Genomic DNA, 19,516 nt, shown 5'->3' on the forward strand with positions numbered 1-19,516 from the left:
AGGATAATGACATTTCAGGCGGGAATAGTGTGAAAATAAATATATTAATGACCTGAGATACTCAGATATGATAGTAATGGGTTGAGTCAATGCCATAACTGGAAAGGTAGACAGCTGGGAGTGAAATGATCCTGCTGTGATTAATTACCTGGCACAGACACAAGAAAAATCCAATCTTGCAGGCCTTTGCAGACAAATCTCCCAATGAGAGAAAAAAAAATATTAATTTGAAGCATTGCTTTCTCCTCTGTAATTGCTCTTTTAGAATTTCCACACCCCACAGGCCAACAAACAAAACAGCCAGATTATTTTGCTCTTGCCAAAATAACCTCTCCCAAAGCTCTGACAAATTTGCACTGTGCATTTGGGCTTGCCTTTCAGTTTTGCTTAAATTAAAAAAGAAAACCCTCAAAACAGTACAATAGACATTTACAATAAAATGCCTTTGCTACTACAGAGCCAAGTCAAAATGAGACATTACATTTACTCCACTGCCCTCCATTGGAGAAATGTGTTGGCTAAGATGCCAAGATAATGGCACTTTGCAAGAGACCAAAAGGTTTATCTGGAGTGTCTGCACATCTGCACCGAAACAAACTTCTCTCCCTGGGGTTCCCCTTGTCCACCTTTCTCCACCTGAGCATTAATTCCCAGCTCCTCCACAGGACAACAGCTTCTTGCTCCCATGGACAAGCATTTGATCCAGCTTCTCCAACCCACTCCAACAACCCAAAGCCAGTCGTATGTCAGCATGGCCATTCATCACTTGCTGGTTCACCTGCGTGAGCAACCCTAGAACTGCTTAAATGGACGACAGTTTCCCACCTTCACTTGGAACTTCCTCTTTGCATGTTGCCACTTGTCCATCTGTTTTCATCTCCCATATGGAATCATCTTTCCTACCTCATATGTATATTTGAATTCCTCTCTTCCTTCCGCATTTATCTCATTTGCTGTTGTGTGTCTGTCTGAAAGGTAGCCCTGGCTACTTTTCCAAATACAGATTGCAATGTGGTATCCACTGCTGTGTAAGGACACACTGATTAGACTGCAGGGATAGAATATCAGGCTTTTCTAAAAGAAAAAATTTAATTCAGAAGAAAAAGTTTTTCCTTGGTCCATTCACTAACAGAAAATAACATCATATGGGGTCACAGAAAAAGGGCTTCATGCGGAAAAAAAATGCAGTAAGACACTGACTTGAAGAGATATGCAGGATTGTCTCCCTCTTTCAGAAGCCTACCCTCTTACCTGTTATAACTATGAACGAGATCAAAAACCATCATGTCTGTAGTGTTGACAAACTTGCACTGGACAGGCAGAAACTCTCCATCTGCTGAGCACTGTGGTGAGGTCTTCTCCCCAAACCCATGAAGAATGCGACGGTCTCGGATCTCACAGTTCCCCGGACCTGATGGGGGGGGGGGGGGGGGGGGGAAATGTTTACTGGTGTTTTAACTTCCCACAAACAGCTGAGTAGCCATCCCATGGTTTGGAAGGGGTTTAGATTCATTACATTGAATACGGACATCTAGGTGCTTCATATTCTCTTTATAACCAATGGAAACAGAGACTAAAATTCCTCAGTTAAGCACCTACGCTTCTGTAGGATAAGTGTAGGCTGCAGTGTCCAGGCTCCTGACCTACCACCTTTCATTCACACCAAACCTTCCCACTCTACAAAACCCACTGTTTTGTTGAATATTACTTACACTGCATTGGCTTTCCTCTCTGCCTGGTGCCATAAATCTCCATTCCTTCTGGATCTACACACCAGCACTGACCCAGCTCCGTGTCACACTGCACCGCATCAAATACCCCTGAATCCAGGCACTGAGGGATGTAGGAGATGCTGCTGCTGTTGATGTAGCGACTGACCAAGATCCTCTGCTTTTGCAGCTGGCAAAAGGATAAGCCTGCAGTAGCAGAGAGGGGCACTGTTGGAGGAAGGTACTTGTTGGGCAAGGAATCATTTATTAAGGCAACATCTGAGTTTTCTCAGAGCTGCAAGTTCTGATTCTGCCACCCAGGTGGCATGAGGACATTGATGGACTTGAGGTCATGAAAATTGGTATACAGAAACCCACCACAGGTGGGGTTGAAGCCCTCCAACTCAAAAGCCAATACATTAAGTTGATCTTTCATTCGTGATTTACATTACTGTGACCTTCACGAATACAGATCATCCAGGTGTATCCAGTTTCCACGATCAGCTCCAAAGAAACGCCAGAACTTCCACTAGAAAGACTCAGCAAATGACAACAGAGTCCATCAAAGTCCGGGGCTAACCTATTCTGGATTTCAGCAGTTCAGCAGTTTACCCAATCTGAGCAAAAATAGAAACTTGTGACTTACAAGATATGGGATATCCATTCTGTTTGCTGCCAGGTACCTCAATGCCATTCTCATCCACACACCAACAGGAAAGACCATTCCTACTGCACTGAACTGTCCTGCAGATCACAGGTAACATATTTTACTTGGTTAGTGACAGAGTCCTCAGTCAGTACAGGACATAAACCAAGAAATAAAGCAAGCCAAACACCACAAATAATGGAATCAGAAAGGGCTGTGTTTCTGGTGACTCTAAGGCTACCTGATGGGAGCTCTTAATTCTAGTAATTCTCTGAAGTCTTCAGGAATTACAGATAAGTGACTTGAAGTCATTCAGGAGGCAAGCAGGTTGGACAGAATCCTGATTCTTAGTATTTGAGAACAACCATACATTTTGAGCCTTTTTTAAGTCAAATCCAGCATGCTCTAGGTCCCCCACCCTAGGCAACAACAGTAAGATAATAGTAGAGAACATTACAATTTGCACTTTCCCTCAGTCTCAGCTTTAACTGATTAACTTCTTGCATCTTCAAGCAACATGCTGCTTTCTAAAATACTGTTCTCTGTGTGCTTTAGTTCCTTTACTGCCTTTAGAAGGAAACCCAACTGTGCCACTTACAGCAGGGTGGATAACTTCTCCAAGTCAAGTTGGCTCAGCTGTGCCAGCTGGCACACTGATCACAGGCATGAGATCATGCGTAGGAGGACAGCAGTTGCATTATACAACAACCTGCACCAAGTATTGAACATGCAAGTAATGCTGCCAAGATTCGCCTATTAATATTAGATTGACCTCTTAACCCAGAGATTATTTCCAGCAACATGGAATTCATTCAGGAGAGGCTGGATCTGCCACATGGCTCAATGAAGTCCCTTCAGTCTCCTGCACCCCTCACCCTCCACTCCACCGATACAGAGGCTCTTCAAAACCAAAGCTAAAGCTTTCATTAGTAATGAAAGGCCATGTCACATAACAGCAGAATAATAGCAGGGATGAGTTACCTGAACTGGCCATCTGCTGAGCACTGAGGAACGTAGGTTTCTCCTCCTGAAAAAGCCTTTTCCCTCTGAAGTTCGCATGGACGTAACGGTTGAGAATCCGTCTGGTACTCTGAAAGCAGCATAACGTAAACACGTAAGGGTGGCTTCACCACAAGCCTGTTCTCATCAAAACCCTGTTAGTGCCAGTGCTGCATGGTGAAAGCCCCAGGTTCATGGGTCCTCCCTGGTTGTTTCCCCATTGCTCCTTGCATGCATTTCTGCATGGGACAGCACAGGGAAGTACTGAACAAACTCACTGAGCTGCCAGCTGCAGGATAAACACATGACGGAGATGCTCGTGAACCCCTTTCCCAGGCCTGTATTTAATTAGCTTCAGCTCTGTTCTGTACTGGTATAGCTATCATTTTCTGGTACCTGAGGTAGTCTACGTACTCAGAGTTAGTTGTGGCTGTCACCACAAAACAGCCCTTTGCCATAACCACACACATCACTATTAATGTTTCTGAGTGTTTATTCTTTATTGAAGCTGAGTCCCTCACTATTCCACCAAAAGGAGAGGTACTTCTTAATCTCGTGAAAGACCTAAAAAGAATCAATGTCTAGCAGTTAGCATAAGACTAATTCATATTAGGAGCACTTCTCAATTTTTACCAGGGCAAGTGATCAACTACTGAAGCCACCTAGCAAGAAAACAGTCGACTCTTCAGTTTTCAATGCATTCAAAACCACATTTGGATGCTGTTTTAGGAGAATGATGAAATTCAGTAGGTTGTTTTTTACAGAACAGATTAGGTGATCTGACACTTTCCCCATCCTCAAAATTCCGTGAACGTCATGCTCTTAATTCCATTGACTAGTTCTATAAAAATACAGCAAACAAAAACCACAGCAACAGCAATTTAGACCAAAGGTTCACTTAATCCAGTATTTGGTCTGAGTGTGACCACACATAGTAGTGAAAATACATCATAAGTATTCTGAATACTTTCCAGCCTCCAGTAATTTGCAGCTTGGGGACTTCTTTAACCATAGATGGTTTCTGTGCACCTAAGATCTTCCAATCACTTCTGTTTCTGTGTGTTTCTACTGTGTCCCCTTAAGCCCATGTGAAAATTTTCACAAGACTGTAAAGGGATTTTAAGTTAGCTCACCTATAGACATCCACATGTAGGCAAACCTCACCATTTTCATCTCAAACGTGACTCTAAGCCAGTTGTGCTGGGATGCGTGGAGATCCCTGTGCACAGTGCTCGAGAGGGTCTACTAAGACATCTGAGTTAAGAGATTGAGTGATTCAAATTGCTTGTTGTGCAGGACTATCAAACTCAAACCAAAGAACTGGGGACAGCACTCAGACTATCCAGTATCTTAAGGTTCAAGCCTAAATTAGACGATAGCACATACAAGTAGAAGATATAATCTTAGGACCTTCACATGCTTGCAACACCACCTTTTCTTACCCAAGCTCCTTCTCTAGCCTAGCCTGTTCTTCCAGAAAACTTTTTTTTTTTCGACCCAAAATCCAGGTGTACTGAACTCAGATAACCCTGACCATTTAAAGATCCTTATAGCTTAGTATTTAACCTGGAGCCCAAACTCAGTTTGCTCAGCACACAATAACTAGCTAAGTTTGCAGTGTGCAAGATTCAAGATCATTATATACTTCTTCAGAATAATACACAGAGCAGCACAAAGATCACAGGAGCACAGTCACTACTGGACACAGGCAAAGGAAAAGAACAAACGTACTTACCAAATACATTGGCTGCTGCTATGCTAATAAAGCAGCAAAGAAGGGTGCAAAATGGGATGGAGCCCATCTTGCGATGGGAGAGCTCCATCCCCTTTTGTCAGTGAGACAGCCCTGCACACCCCATGTAGCCTTCACCTGCCTTTTTATAGCAACCATCACGCGGATGGGTTGGCTTATGCGCTGGTAGACTGGCCACGAAATGGGGCGAGTGACGCATACGATGCTTCTGAGAAAACCGCAAGAGGCCCGTTCACCTGGAACTGCCCTCGCGGTTCTCCTCAGCCAGTTCTCATCCCCGCTCCAGGGAGCACTCCTGAGCCCGGTCATCGGCGAGGAGAACAAGCGGCAGCAGGCACAGGGGGTGGCAGCGGGGACTTAGTTAAATCAACATGCAAATTGAGCATATCGACATGACTCCGGCCAGAGCTCCGGCTCTCCCCTGCACTGTGGTGCAATCAAACTTTGTGCTCTGTAGCAGAAGTACAATTTTTTTATGTTTCTAGAGAGCCTACCCTGCTGAGGGGATGGGCGAGAGTTAGGCCTCCAAGCGCTGCAGCACTAGGAGTAAATACAATTCATGATGTGGTTATTTATTAAGTGAAAAACAGGATGGACACAGCTCCACTGACTATGAGGGGAATTGAGGTTCAGAGTCAATTACATTCGACTTTTTGCTTTTACTCCCACTTGCACCATGCACTTTAATACAGCCAAGAATCTGACGGGAAGCAGCTTAGCTTCTTGGGCTTCATCCTCCAGGTGTAAGATCAGTATAACCATTAAGCATGTTAAGTCAAGCTTTTTGGTACTAATTACATGCAAGATTCTCAACTTAAAACATATCAGAAATATTATTTCCTTGGTTCCAGGGTACCACTTCTTACTTGTCCACCTCTTATGATTGCCAGTTAGCATTTACTTGCACCAGGAATTATGAGAACTCACCCTCACTTGTGCAAAGGTGGTTGGACAAATGGGCCCAGAATAATTAGCTAAATAATAAGAGAAGCACACATTTGAGGCTGGACTTAGGCTGATTTCAAGCAAAAGTGACAGCCACACTCTTGTTTGAGATTCATGGGTACTAAACAGTCTAGAAACAACTCTACTGATACTCTCTTACAGACCAAGATTGTGCTAACTGTGATCCAAGCAACTTTCTGTGTGGGCTGTAGACCACTGCGGTGCTAGAGTGTTTGATATATATGGTAAATGTGATCTCAAACAGCAGCACAAGCTTACTTTAGCATGACTAGCCTTTTTAAAATGAGTGAGTGCGACTATATTTGGATTTTACTTTCAAGCAACCTTCTCTGGACTTGAGGCAAGTCAATGGTCCGCAGAGAGATCAAGCTGGGAAAAGATGAAGAATGTGTCCAGTGTAGATGACAGACCAAAAAAGGCAACCTTCAAAGGCATAAAGAAGAAAAATCCTGTAACAGCTCTGATTAAGCAGGCACAGAAAGAAAATTAATTTCTGGATTAGCATAGCATTTGTAGGGAAACGTACACACAGAGAAAAGGAATCTGACTAAACGGAGAATAGCCAGCATTAGCACTAGGGTGGCTGAATCAGGAAAGATTAAAAGTTTGACCATGACATATATTTCTGACTCAAGTATACTTCAAGAGTCTCAGGTTTGTGTCTGACCCCCAGTGCAGTGGGGCAGTTACAGGAGAGCAACAAGAGACAGCCCAGCCCAGCCTCACGGGCTCTCCAGGGGCAGCGGGGTCTGGGCTTACAGGCACAAAGATGTTTCCAAGCCATGGAAACATACCCAGACTGTGAGTGCGTGGCGAGTGTGATATTGATTTAGTCCAATTTTCTAAAGGTAGTAAAAAAACTGTCACTCAGGCTCCTTGCCCAGCAAATGGGGAGAGAAGGCTCATTAAGGCAGCCATTCACTTTCCTCCTTTATTCTTTGCTACCAAAGAACAGGGTAAGGCAGACAGGAAACCAAGGAGGTATCAGAGGGCTGCTACTAACAGAAAGAAGCACAAATCTGCAATATCGACATCATGTTGATTCCCAAGATTACTTTTATTTCCTTCAGAAATACTCAGAAAACAATCTCTGAACTATGCGAGTGGGAAGAACAGCCAAGTCTTAAAAGTGTCTTAAAAAACAAAGTGAGAGAGTGAGTTTTGGCAATTGGGATCACTTGAGCCACTTCTAGATGTGCGTCAAACCAAGATGGGCATCTCGGTACATGCAAGTTCAATGGGATGCAATAGCCCATGGATTTAAAAAAAAAAAAAAAAAATAGTTTACAGAGCAATATGCGCAATCCACATTCTTCAGAGAAAAAAAAAGGCACTTGTCATCTACGGCTGGTCAAATTCAAATAAAGAAAAGCCTCACTGCATAACCTTCAGTGAAGGGACAATTGAATTGACCTCTATTTTTAGCACCTGAGAAAAGATGGAAAAATATCTTAAATTAGCTCACTAGCGATGGGGAGAAAAGGAGTAAGAAGGAAAAGGTCCCTGTGGCCAATATGGCCTTAAAACTAACATGTCTTCAAAATCATTGCTCTAGTGCTGGAAATGAGGGTTTTGTTTGTTGTACAAAAAGCTGCTCAATCTAGACTATAATTGTTGGGGGAAAGAAAAATGTCACTGTGATGAAACATTGAAATCACAAGCCTCAAGGGAGAAGCAGACCATTTATTCACTGTTCCAGTTTTGCATACACTGTCTTAGCCGAAAAGATGGTTTGTGCAACTGCAATTCTTACATATCGAAAAGCCCAAGGGTAAATGATTCCTGTATATGAATACATAAACCTCTACACCCACAGAAAAGTTGCTCTCGCCTTAATAAAACCTGAGCCTGACAAGTCAACCTTAGCTTAAGAAATGAACTTAAGGGAGCCTCCTGAATGAGGCAGCAAATTGGAAGCAAAGATTTTAAGAACGGAAAGCATTGTCAAATTATGCCCGTATCAATTAGTTAATTTATTTTTAAATAATAAACTACTTTTCTGTGTTAAATAGATCACCAATATTGGACAATCCTCTCCCACCTTTTAAAGAAAACTATGTAAAATCATAGACTCACATCATTTGTTAGCAACTTATTACACTTACAGATAGAGGAGAACTATGTTTTACATTTGGTACATTTCTTCCCAAGCATGAGACATTGGTCTCAATCTTCTTCACATGACTTTGGCACAGATAGCAATAACAAGACCTTGTGAAATGCTTGTCATCTCTATCATCTATGATTAAGTTTTAAAAAGTCCTCATGTGATGCAAAATTAAAAGATGACAAGGAAAAAAGCATAGCCCCACCAGATAATACAAGTTTCAGTCACTTCATACATGACACGTTCTTCAGATTGAAAGAACGATGGGGAAGTTCCAGTAACTTCTATACTAGAATTGGCTAGATCAGACAAGTGGGCACAGGACTTCTCAATTTTTTGTGTTACAATTTAGCAGCTGGCAAAGGGCCTTTGATGACAAAAGAACCTAAAGTAGCCCATGTAAGAACATTTGAATTTGCCTTTGTCCCTGCAGAAATGAACCATTTCTAGGACAGGTAAAATGTTTTTTTAATTACTTATCCATTGGAGATAACACAGGTTTCCTCTATCTAATAGTACCATAGTGATGCAAGGTAGAAAAATATTTATTTTATTCTCACGACATCTGGGATGCAGATTGTGTTGAAACCCCAAGCAGAAGTCAGTTCTGCAACCCGCAGTGGCACGACGGATAGGTTTGCACACTGAATCGATTCAACGTTTGACAAAAGCAAGCTGATGCAGTGAGGAAAGGCACCACCAGTCACACAAGGACAGCAACAGGGTGCCAAACTTCTGGTGTTGGTAAGAAAAAACTATTTTTGGTCTTTTCGATAATGCAATAATTAACCTTCTCTGAACTGAAGGCAACAGCGTAGAGTCAATGGCGTCAGCAAGCAAGTCCAAGGACAAACACTTCTGCTGCTCACCAAAGCTGTGGAATTCAGTATGCCACCTGATGTTGTGGAGACAAATGAATGAAAAAAGATGGATTAAATTCATGGAGCACAGATCTGTCAGTGCTTGATAAAACTGATGGTCTTCATAAAGATTTTGGTAAAGGAACCTCAGTTTACCAGAAGTGAAAGATACATTAAGAGAAAGACCAATTTGTACAGATCTTTTATAGTCCATATGTTTCTACAGATGCTGACATTGTATTTCTACTGAAGATAAAGACACTGGACTGGCTGGATGTGTGGTCTGACTCAGGAAACCTCTTCTTTAATAAGTCTGCTAATTAGAAAAAGTGTTTCAGTACTCCAAGATCTGAATTTGGCCTTTTATCTTAAATCTGAGAGACTGCTTTGAGACTGTGCTTTCAATAATGATTAAACTGTTTCAGAATTAAAATTTTGAAATTTCTTGCATGTTTAAGATCATACCTATTTTTGCTGTGAAGAACAGAAACATTTCTCTGTGTTAGTAACTCAGATTCTGTCTGATTTCATTCACCTGCCACTTACCATTTGCGCCCTGGTCCACAGGACGTATAGGACAGGAACTTTCTTAGCATCGTTTACTTATTTCTTTCCTACTACAATAGTGTCCTGAACAACAGTTTGTAGACAATATTAAAATATAAGAAATCACTAAACGCAAATTGAAGTTACTTATTTTGTAATGACATTGTACAAAGGCACAAAAGTAGAAACACCCTTTGAAGGCAGACGTCTGCCCACAAGAAGGGAGGCTGTCACTGTGAACGCGTTGTTGAAAGACGATGTCTTTCAAGAACCGAGTGTATTGCAAAACTCAAACCCTGAAATTGTTCAACACCAAAGCAGGTCAGGAGCAGAAGAATCTTCTAATTACTTTGCCACACCGTAAGTAATTCAGTACTGTAAATAATTTATTGGCTGCATAATTAGCCTATAGGCTAAAATAAAACTGAACATTCCCTAAAGCTTTGCAATGTATACAAATAAATGAGTACTAATGACTGCGTGTAGCTTATTGACTACAGGCTAAAAATGCAACTGAAGGTTCCCTAACGCTTTAAAACATATACAAGCACTCACTAGCTCGCCAAAACAAAAGCCCACTGAATGGAAGCCCAGGCACACAACAATCTCAACAGACCTTTATTGTATTAGAACGCAGTCAACATTATTGCTATTATAAAAAAAAAGGAATCAACGAAAAAAATCACAGAAGAAAGTATTTTGCTTCTCTCATAGAAGATTTAATAGCAGTGCACTGCTGCCTCTCTCAGAGTGTGTAGTGACAACACACCAACGCACGTGGCTACAGCTGCACGGAGGTGGCTCTGCCCAGTTTTCAAGACAGGAAGGCTGCTGTTTGAAGTAAACAGCAATTGAACTAGCTTTCGTTATTCAATCCACACAATAAGTCTGGCTCATCTACTGCTTACGCACAGGCCCAGTGTGTATGGAAAGGAAAATTCACTCCTGAATGATTTTTCACGCTAGTTCGTTTTTGCCGTGCGGTCTCCAATTTTTTATTTGGATTGTTCAGGCTGGTGCAGAATGGCCGCCAAATGCACAATCTGCTCTCTGTGCAGTGTATTTTCACCATCGTTACATGCTCCATACTTGTTTTCCATATATAAACAGATATACACATAGTGTATAATACTTATTGCTAAAGACAGACCCCCACACCCAGCACCCAGGACATAACAGAGTATAATAAAAAACATTACTGAAGTATTTCAAACATCCTCTGTAAAATGATCACCTAAAGCCATATGGACTCAGTACAACAGAAAAAAAACCTGTCAGCTAATAAAATACGAGAATAGCAATGGGCATTTCGAGAGTGATTAAGCCTCTGACCTTAACAGGCACTCCAAAATCAAGGTGCATGTACAGCAACATTTCTGAGCAGTAGAGAGAAAACCTGTGGTTCCAGTGTTCTAAACCGACGTGGCAAAGATGGGTCCCGTTTGCAAATGAATGGCAGCATTGCATGCACCCCCTTCACACATCAGTACCTCCTTGTGACTACTGCCAGGAGAAGGTGGTCAAGATGGCCTGATTGCACACTTCTTGTTATGGAGCCGCTGTTTGCAGAGTGCTTCCCTGCCCCTACTCTTGTTGCTGATTTTTACATCAAGCTCCAGTTCAGTTCAGGATCTGTTTTGTGTCTTTTGAAGTTTCAGTGAAGAAAAATAGTTGCAGTTTCCTTTCAAATGCAAAGGAAAAAATATTCTGGTTTGCAAGCTTCAAAATACTTTTATAATTTTACTGTGATGTTCAAGTGACTCCTTTACATCCCAACCTTCAGTTTGGTAAGGAGTATTGGAGCCCAACAGTGCCAGAGGGGTTTTGCTGTAATATTCATTCAAGCCTAGTTAAGTTAGAAGCCAGATCGGAGCAGAGGGAAATCACCACTTGCACAAGATCAGAAGAGGCTCACTAAAGGCAGGCAGAAAAACATCTGAAGATTTTGATCATGGTACACACACTCCAACTGTACACAGCTCATAGGACACACTGGAGGCTGAGGACAGAAGAGCAGGGGAGACCTTTCCCTATGACTGCTTCCCACAGCAGCCAAAAAGAACTGGGCACAAGAACGGAGGAGTGAAACCCTCCAGATATCACAGAAGACAGAGGGCAGGAAGCTGAAGAACAAAAGGAGAAACAGATGCAAGCTGTGGAACAAACAGATGAGGAGCACATGTAGAAACTTAGAGACAAAATTAAGAGACACAGGTGGATGTCAGCCATACAAGAGGACTGCACCCATGGAAGAACAGTTTCAGTTCTTTGCGACCCAGCAAATACGTGAAATCAGAAAATTGCGATCCATCTTCTTTGACTATTTTAAAGAGGACAACAGGCTTCTAGCACTGTAAATTTCTCCATAGCTGAACAAAGATCTACACATCTAAAGCCAGAATGTCCAAAATATGGACACTACTCAACCTACAGCTACCCAAGAAAAGGGTTAGCAGGAAACATTTTCCAACCCATTCCCTGCCATATGATTTGAAGTACCTCAATTTTGTAACTGAAACATAGGCAGCCCCATCACGGGATATCTGATCACGTCAACAAGGCTACGTTGCATTTATGACTGCAACACTGATGTCCTCCTGCCATCACTGCAACTGAAAATGCAGAATTCCTGATGTAGATGCCTATGGTATGGTCACAGGAAGAAGGTGGCTTTGAAATGAATCACCCCAATACCTCCATGAAAAAAATCAACTGTCAGACAAAAAGCTGGGCATTTAAAGGCTCCACAAGTTTGCCATTTAGTCCTGTAAAATCACAAGAAGCTTCTGTACAATGGCATTTCCCTTTTATTACTATTAAGAACTTATATTAAGTTAAAAGAACGCTGCAAATTTAAAAATTTTACCTTTCTGTGCACATGTATCAAAAAACAGTCCTTACATTGTCATATACTATTTCTTCCTCAGAGAGGGTCTGCCTCCATCACACAGAACAAATAATTGCAATTCACAGCCCGACAAATGATGTTGCAAACAGACTGTGTGTAGATCCCCGGCTTATTTACAGAGGAAGCAGGAAGACAGATGGAGAATGATGCCTACAGGAAAGATTCTCTCGATAAGGCCAACTAGACGAAATACTGGTATGAGCCAGACCCCATGGGCTTTGACTGGCACACAAACAAAGCAACCAACTGTAAGTTACATTCCGTGCAAAACACTGAGCATTTTTATGGCACTTGACTTGTAAGAGTTTAAAGAAAAACTTCAAAAGCGTCCCAAACCTTTGAATACTTGAGAAACTGGGGCCAAAACTAACATTCACGTTACAGACGAACATCACATTTTGAGAAAGCAAACTCATACAAGTTTGTGAAGCATTCAAGCAATACACAATGTATCATAGCACTGTCCATAAGGACACGGAGATTGTACTTCTTATAAGATATGAATGCTTGCAGGAATTTTTATAATATGTGACTACAGCAGAAATGAAGATAAAAAAACCTGAACAGATTAGTTGTTTTTGTAAGCACAGTCCATTCTGAATAAGGCAGGATCCTGAGGGATAAAATTACATACTCATGTAACTTTAGAGACCATTACATATACAAACAGAAGACAAGTTAAAGCTGCAAGGGCAACTGTAACTTTGACCTTACGATTTCCTTTTCAGGATACTATTCCTGTGTCTCTGCACTAAGAAGGAAACATCCGTCCTCCCACCTGGAATCTCTCAGTCCACCTCCACCTTCAGCAACATTTACAATTATATTACATCACACGCATGCACACGCATTGCATAATATTGCTACAGTGTATGCTGTATAAATTATGTAAATACACTCCACTTTGTTTCAAAGTAATTCATCTGGATTTACACTTCTCTTATACAGTACACACAGTACCACATTCAAGGATATGCAGCAAGTGAATAATATATTAAAAAGTCTCACATATCCAAAAGCAAGTAGGTCACTCAACTGTTTATATTGTTTGAAGCAGTTATTTAAGCATCCAACTATATAACACAGTATTTTATTTATTAACAGTTGCTATAAAAATGTCAACAACTCCTCAGCTCTTGTGTTCTTTCTGCATTACAAAGTTGCCAATCATGATTCCATAATTAACTTCCATGTTATCATGCAGCTCCGTAATGTCTCCTATAAGCTTGATGTGGCAAGACTTTAAATAGCAACCACTCTGTAACAGGGGTTTACATTTTGCTTTGGACATCAAGAGTGATAACTCACTTCAGACATGATAGACAGGAAATGTCAGGGCAGGTTTACTTTAGCAACGAACCAGCCATGCTGCTTTCTTTCTCAATAATGGTTTGTCATGAAAGTTCAACGCACTGGTTGCAAAGTCTTTCCCAGATAATCCATCTTTGGCACATTTTTCAATTTTATGCATCCTCAAAAGGCATTCGAAGATTTTTTGATTTTTGATGGTCTGTACATTATAACAATCACTTTTTTTACATTTGTATGTAGATCAGGAAGAAAAGTGGAAAATGTAGAGTATGCAGAATAGTTTTAATAAACAGTTTTACATACAGTACCTTACATATAGAACAGTGTGTTTGCAAATTTAAATAATTTTTGAATGTACAGTGGCTTGTACTCTTATCAAAAGGTAAATTCAAGTTTACTGTCTATCGGTTCTAAAATGCATTTATACAGATAACTAGAACTGATAAACAGACGTGAGGCATAAAATGTTCAAGTATCTTAATGTCATCAGTTAAATAGCCTCCTTTTAAACAGTCATATTTTACAAATTTCAAAACCTGTACATACATTATTTTCAATTTTAGAAATTGCTTGTTAAAATGTAACATTTCACGTTAACCACCAGTTCTTATAGTCTATTGTAATAAAACTAGACATGTGTAGATATAAATGTATATAGTATGTATATATGTACATGTGTATCTATACACATATACATACACATACAAATATGTATGTAGCACTGGGTACAGTGGCAACTTATAAGCACAGGGAAAGTCCTGGGCTCAAAATCCAGCAAGAGCTAACAGAAGAAGCAGGTTGCCTTTGGTTTCATGACGTTTCATTCACTGAAGCTGAAAGATTTTATAAAAACATCTTGGATAATGTATCTTGTGATATTTATTCTAGTGGTTTAGTATATTCACAGCCACAGACAGTTTTGCTGCTCTTGTCATTCCTCATCCCAGCTGAGGATGGTAAAGTTTCAGAGGGCCGACACCAGAACAGAGCTACCCAGGACAAAAATTGTACCTTGAATCCTGAAATACTGCAATAGAACATAAAAAAATATAAACTAGATACAATTTTGGATGGATTGCTGGCACCGAGTAGGACTTTGGAAAAAAACTTCATGTAAGTCATAATCAAACTCTCATCCCAGTGGTTTTAATATTATTTGGCACATCTGACCACTATTTGCCACTTATGTTTTAAAGGAGCCTAAGGGTGCTGTAATAAGGATTTCTATTTAAAAAAATACTTTAAAAAGGAGACCATGATAAGTAATTTCTTTCAAAAATCAAAGCTAGTATGTTCATTTCCCTGAACATTCATGAGAATGAAATAATCTAAAAACTTTCCTTGTAGAGAGGATACAGATCTCTCTGTGTCTATCTTTCACTAGCGAGACAAGAGGAATTCATTAAAAAAGCAGTTCCCAAGAATTTTTAGTCAGCTGAATTCTGCTAATTTAGAATTTTTTTGCCAAAGGTTTCAAAATAGTAGCATTGTTCTTCACAGAGTTCTTGTTTGTTCAACTGTCTTGTATGCGGGGATTTTCTTTATCATGTTAAAATCACATCAACATTTCTCAGTGCGTAATATATTACATTTTGAAGCTTGGACAATGAATATTCAGATTTTCAATATCACATTCCTTCCTCTAAATTTCCTCTCCTCTCTCTAAAGCTTCAGGCTATTAATGTAATCAGCAAAGAACCAGATAAATGCTCAGCTTTTTGCTGTCTTCCTGTCAGTCTTGTGGCTAGTAAGAAAATTCACTGTAAAGAACCTATTTTTATTTCTTTATTCTTCCTTTCGTCATACAGAGCAAAGCGTTGCTATTTGCTGTACTTTCCCCATGTCAATTAAGAGCTGTTTGATACGTCGCTTCAGCTGAGGCAATCTTGCCAGAGGATCCGGTGGTTCCAGTTCTCCAGTGAAATCAAGCCAGCTTTCTAAAACTACAGAAGGAAAAGGAAGAAGTTGATTAGAGTAAGTCTTCGAGAAACAGTTTTCATAAAAATTAAACTCTTCTTTCTTACTCTTTGTCTTTTATTAGAAGGAAAAATATATTGAGGCCGTGATTTTTATTTAATAGAAGAAATTTTTATTAGGGAAACACCAACTAATTTTGTGTTTCACTCAAACAATCTAAACATATCTTCCGATTTGATTGTTGCTATAAAAAGGTACCTGGGAGCAAATGATACCCTTGGCTAACAATTTACCATCTACACACATAAAAGAAACCTCAGTTCACGATCATCTAGCTATGATAGTTCTGCAACAGAAAATGCAATCCTTAAATGCAAGGCTTGCTTCTGTCACTTTAACAGGCTCCTGTTTACAAGGTCCAGACTACAGAATGGTTTTCCAATCTTCAACAACTGTTTTCAAGGAATTTCTATGCTTGTAGAGACAGAGAAGGGAAAAGGTCAACCCTGTTAGCCTAAAAATACTGCCTAGTACAAGCAGGAATATTGAAAGTAAAACTGCAAATAGGAATAAGACAACTTTATTTACCAAAAGATAATTCAGGACTCCTATGGCTAGACTACAATCTCCCCTCATTCTTAATTTTTATGACTGGCGAGTAAACTTATGTGCTGTAATATTTATTTCTACACTGTCATTTCATTCAAGTTTTCTCATGAAGCCTGATTTGTCTTCCTGAAACCAGTTACTTACTAACATACAGTAAACCAAAGTTGAAGGCAGAATGGACACATCTTTTTTTTCCTAAATATTGTCAATTACTTGAACCAGCAGGCCAAAAAACACTCCAGGCATAGAAAAACCCATCAACTTTATGATCCATATCTGGACAAAGACTAGACAAGTTATCTAAGCTTTCTGAAGTCTGCCTAACATCACAAACCTGAGCAAAATTTTCAGGGGTCCTGAGTGCTTAAGCTACTTTATTGGGCATTCAAAACTTGTGGAAGGAGGTGGAGGGATCAAGGGTACAAGCTCTGGTTATAATTTTGGGTACCCAAATTTGAATACCATTCTTAAAAATCCATCCTCAGTGCCTCAGATCACTTCAACACAGTGGCTATGAAAGATGCTGTTACAGGTGTATTAACAAGTATCTGGCAATGCAGTTACCATCAACTTCTTTTTCAATCAGGTCCATTCTGCTGGTGACTTCGTTCTGTACATTCTCTATATGCGTAAGGAGATTTAGCTGCCATTGAAGATGTGTGTCCACTTGTTCTTCTGAGCCTTTTCTTTCATTACAAACAAACACAGTGTTTCCTTCAGCAGAATTCTTCTTCATAGGAGCAACAGAAAGAAAAAAATTGCCATTTAAGAGGGTTTTTTTGTTTTGTTTTTTAATTTCTGGTGTTGATTTCAACACTTGAGTCACATGATAAGCTATGCTGGTTTAGAATTGCATTTCTGTCTACTTGACAAAAAGGATACTCAAAAAGCCATGTACCATGACACATCAATAGACTAAACCAAACAAAATGCAAAGTCCATACAAATGAGCATATATAGCCCCGGGGGAGTGAAGCAAGAGGTAAAAATTTACCAGCTCAAGCACTTTGTTTAATGCAGTAAGACAGACTGCATTTGCGTGTCTTTTTGATATAAATTGTGACTTAAATTATGAAGTGCTGAACTGCATCACTCCACCATCACCAAAAATGTGCAAAAAGCTAAGGTTTGTTTCAACTTTAGCCACAGAATGATGGAAAACTCCCTAAAATGCAGTAATATCCAAGATGTAAAAAGTCATTATTTTGCACAAATAAGCTGGCCATTCTATTTGTTGATTAAGACAAAAGACTTCTCTTCCTGCCATTGCTATGGCCCCATGTAACTTGCAAGCACAAGTCTGAAACAGAATTGAACATGTTTGGGGATAGTTACAAGGGCAGTAACATGCTGAGCTAGGCAAACATAGTATCCAAGGAAGACTGACTTCTCTGAAATAATTAATATCTTCACAGCAAGTCAGAGATAATACACAAGTACTCATCTTTCTGTATCTGATGTTTCAGCTAATGGAAATGACCAAATAAAGTATATCTGATTTAATGAGTTAGAATGTTCAGCATCGCCATTAATTAGCAGGATTCACAGTTTCCATTTTACATCCACTATGATTTCATATCTGATGAAGTTCTGCCACCACTGATGATTCTAACGTTAGGAACTAAAATGCTGGATATGTGTGCTCACATAGCGTCAGTTCATGGCAAATGCCAGAGCAAGGAGTGAATTTTATCGTATTAATACACTTCTCTGATGAAGTGCTCAGCTAATTTTTTTCCACGTTACATAACAGACTTAACACCATTTTTTTCTTAAATGATTTCTTCCTCCAGTCAAGACTGGGAAGAGTGAGAAGAGAGGGGAGGAAGAAAATAAGGACTGATGGATTTTAAGTTACTTCTTAAGCAAAAAAAAAAAACAACCTTTCTTTTTAAGACTTAAAATCAATTAAAAAAACAAATCAAACTTGGACTGACCTGCTGGCAGCTTTATGAGCAAGTCCTGGAGGACAAGTATGGTTAAAACTCACAATATTCATTAAAGGAGTTAAAGTTATTTATCAAAGATTTTAAAAGTCATAAAAGCCTCTAAACTCTCAAACCTTTCAGATAAAATCTTTCTTCTCTCAAGACATCAGGTTTGCCTCCACAGTGTTTTCACTATTCAAACCGTTATTAATCTTATAAAGGATATTTCCAACGTAAATAAGCGATGCCCTATTTCTTACAACTTTCAGAGCCTCTCTAAAACCACGAGAACACCACCATTTTTCCCTTGCTGTATGAGGACCCAAGTCCATAATTCTAGAACCAAGATCATCTCTTAGGTGAATCTTTTAGATGCCCACTGCAGTAAGTTAGAGAAAATCTTAAAGCTAAATAACTTAACATCTAAATAACATCATAAAACTTTTTTTTTTCCTTTTAATGACCTCTGTATTTATTCAAATGGCTGGTGAATGCTCCTTGAAAAAAACACCCACAAGATCAAACAGGTCCTCCTGTAAGCTAAGAGATCAATGTAGGCCATCAGGGAGTAGTGGCAGGGTTAGTAAGAGAAGCAGAGTACAGGATCCAGCTTGTGAAGAAGAAATAAACAGGAGGTTCAGGTGGGGAAGGCTCACGCTTTCAGAAGCGAGAACAAGGAAACTAAATACAATTTTAAAGACGATGCATAGTCTGAAAAGGGACTTGATAATAGTCAATCTGAACACTGTTTATTAAGATAAAAGAAGATACGTAATGGAACTGTAGATTAGGGTAAGACAAAACAGTATGGAAAAACAGAATAAAGGCTCTGTGGGATGCTAGAAGGGAGAATCCAAAGCCCCAACCAAAACTTTGACAAGGAGAGGTGAAGAAGGCACCTTACAGAGAAGTCAGTTCATGTAAAAATGGCACTTCAATGTCAGTATCATCATGGTTTTAAGGTAAGTACAAACAGGTTCATGGAGAAACCAAGGAGAGCTTTTCAATGCGTATTAAGTCTAGACAGAAAGCCTTATTTCAGATATCAAGGCTGACTACTGACAAGGTGAACTAAGGTGTCCCAAAGGAAAGAGCACTCTGACACTGCCCCAAACAGACCTCTTGTGGTTTAAAACAGACAGCACCTAGCTTTTTAGATAGATGCTTTAGTCTCTGAAGAAAACATTAGTTTTGTTTCACCGCTCACATATATTTTCTTTTAATTCTAAATTTATTTATACTATTTACAATGACAAT

At 39.8% G+C, this 19,516-nt stretch overlaps 2 protein-coding genes across 17 annotated transcripts in view; both read right to left on the reverse strand.

Moving 5' to 3' along the window:
• The window catches only part of TG (thyroglobulin), a 161,979-nt gene extending 156,823 nt beyond the window's left edge, over positions 1-5,156 (reverse strand). The window contains exons 1-5 of the mRNA XM_072855051.1: positions 5,090-5,156; positions 3,337-3,445; positions 2,356-2,453; positions 1,713-1,916; positions 1,252-1,411 (exon numbers count right to left, since the gene is read on the reverse strand). Coding sequence (XP_072711152.1) covers positions 1,252-1,411; positions 1,713-1,916; positions 2,356-2,453; positions 3,337-3,445; positions 5,090-5,156 — 638 coding nt within the window. The remainder of the gene's footprint in view (positions 1-1,251; positions 1,412-1,712; positions 1,917-2,355; positions 2,454-3,336; positions 3,446-5,089) is intronic.
• A 5,163-nt stretch (positions 5,157-10,319) lies between these two features.
• PHF20L1 (PHD finger protein 20 like 1) overlaps positions 10,320-19,516 on the reverse strand; it is a 61,745-nt gene continuing 52,548 nt past the window's right edge. For 3 of the 16 annotated variants that reach the window (XM_072851858.1, XM_072851857.1, XM_072851859.1), the window contains 2 exons: positions 16,896-17,061; positions 10,331-15,748 (listed from right to left, as the gene is read on the reverse strand). In XM_072851858.1, coding sequence (XP_072707959.1) covers positions 15,606-15,748; positions 16,896-17,061 — 309 coding nt within the window. In that variant the 3' untranslated portion in view covers positions 10,331-15,605. Of the gene's footprint in view, positions 15,749-16,895; positions 17,062-19,516 lie in introns of all 16 variants that reach the window. The other 13 variants (XM_072851852.1, XM_072851853.1, XM_072851851.1 and 10 more) reach the window with 11 other exon arrangements.

Source organism: Ciconia boyciana, chromosome 2, assembly GCF_034638445.1.
Source record: "Ciconia boyciana chromosome 2, ASM3463844v1, whole genome shotgun sequence".
Lineage (NCBI taxonomy): Eukaryota > Metazoa > Chordata > Aves > Ciconiiformes > Ciconiidae > Ciconia > Ciconia boyciana.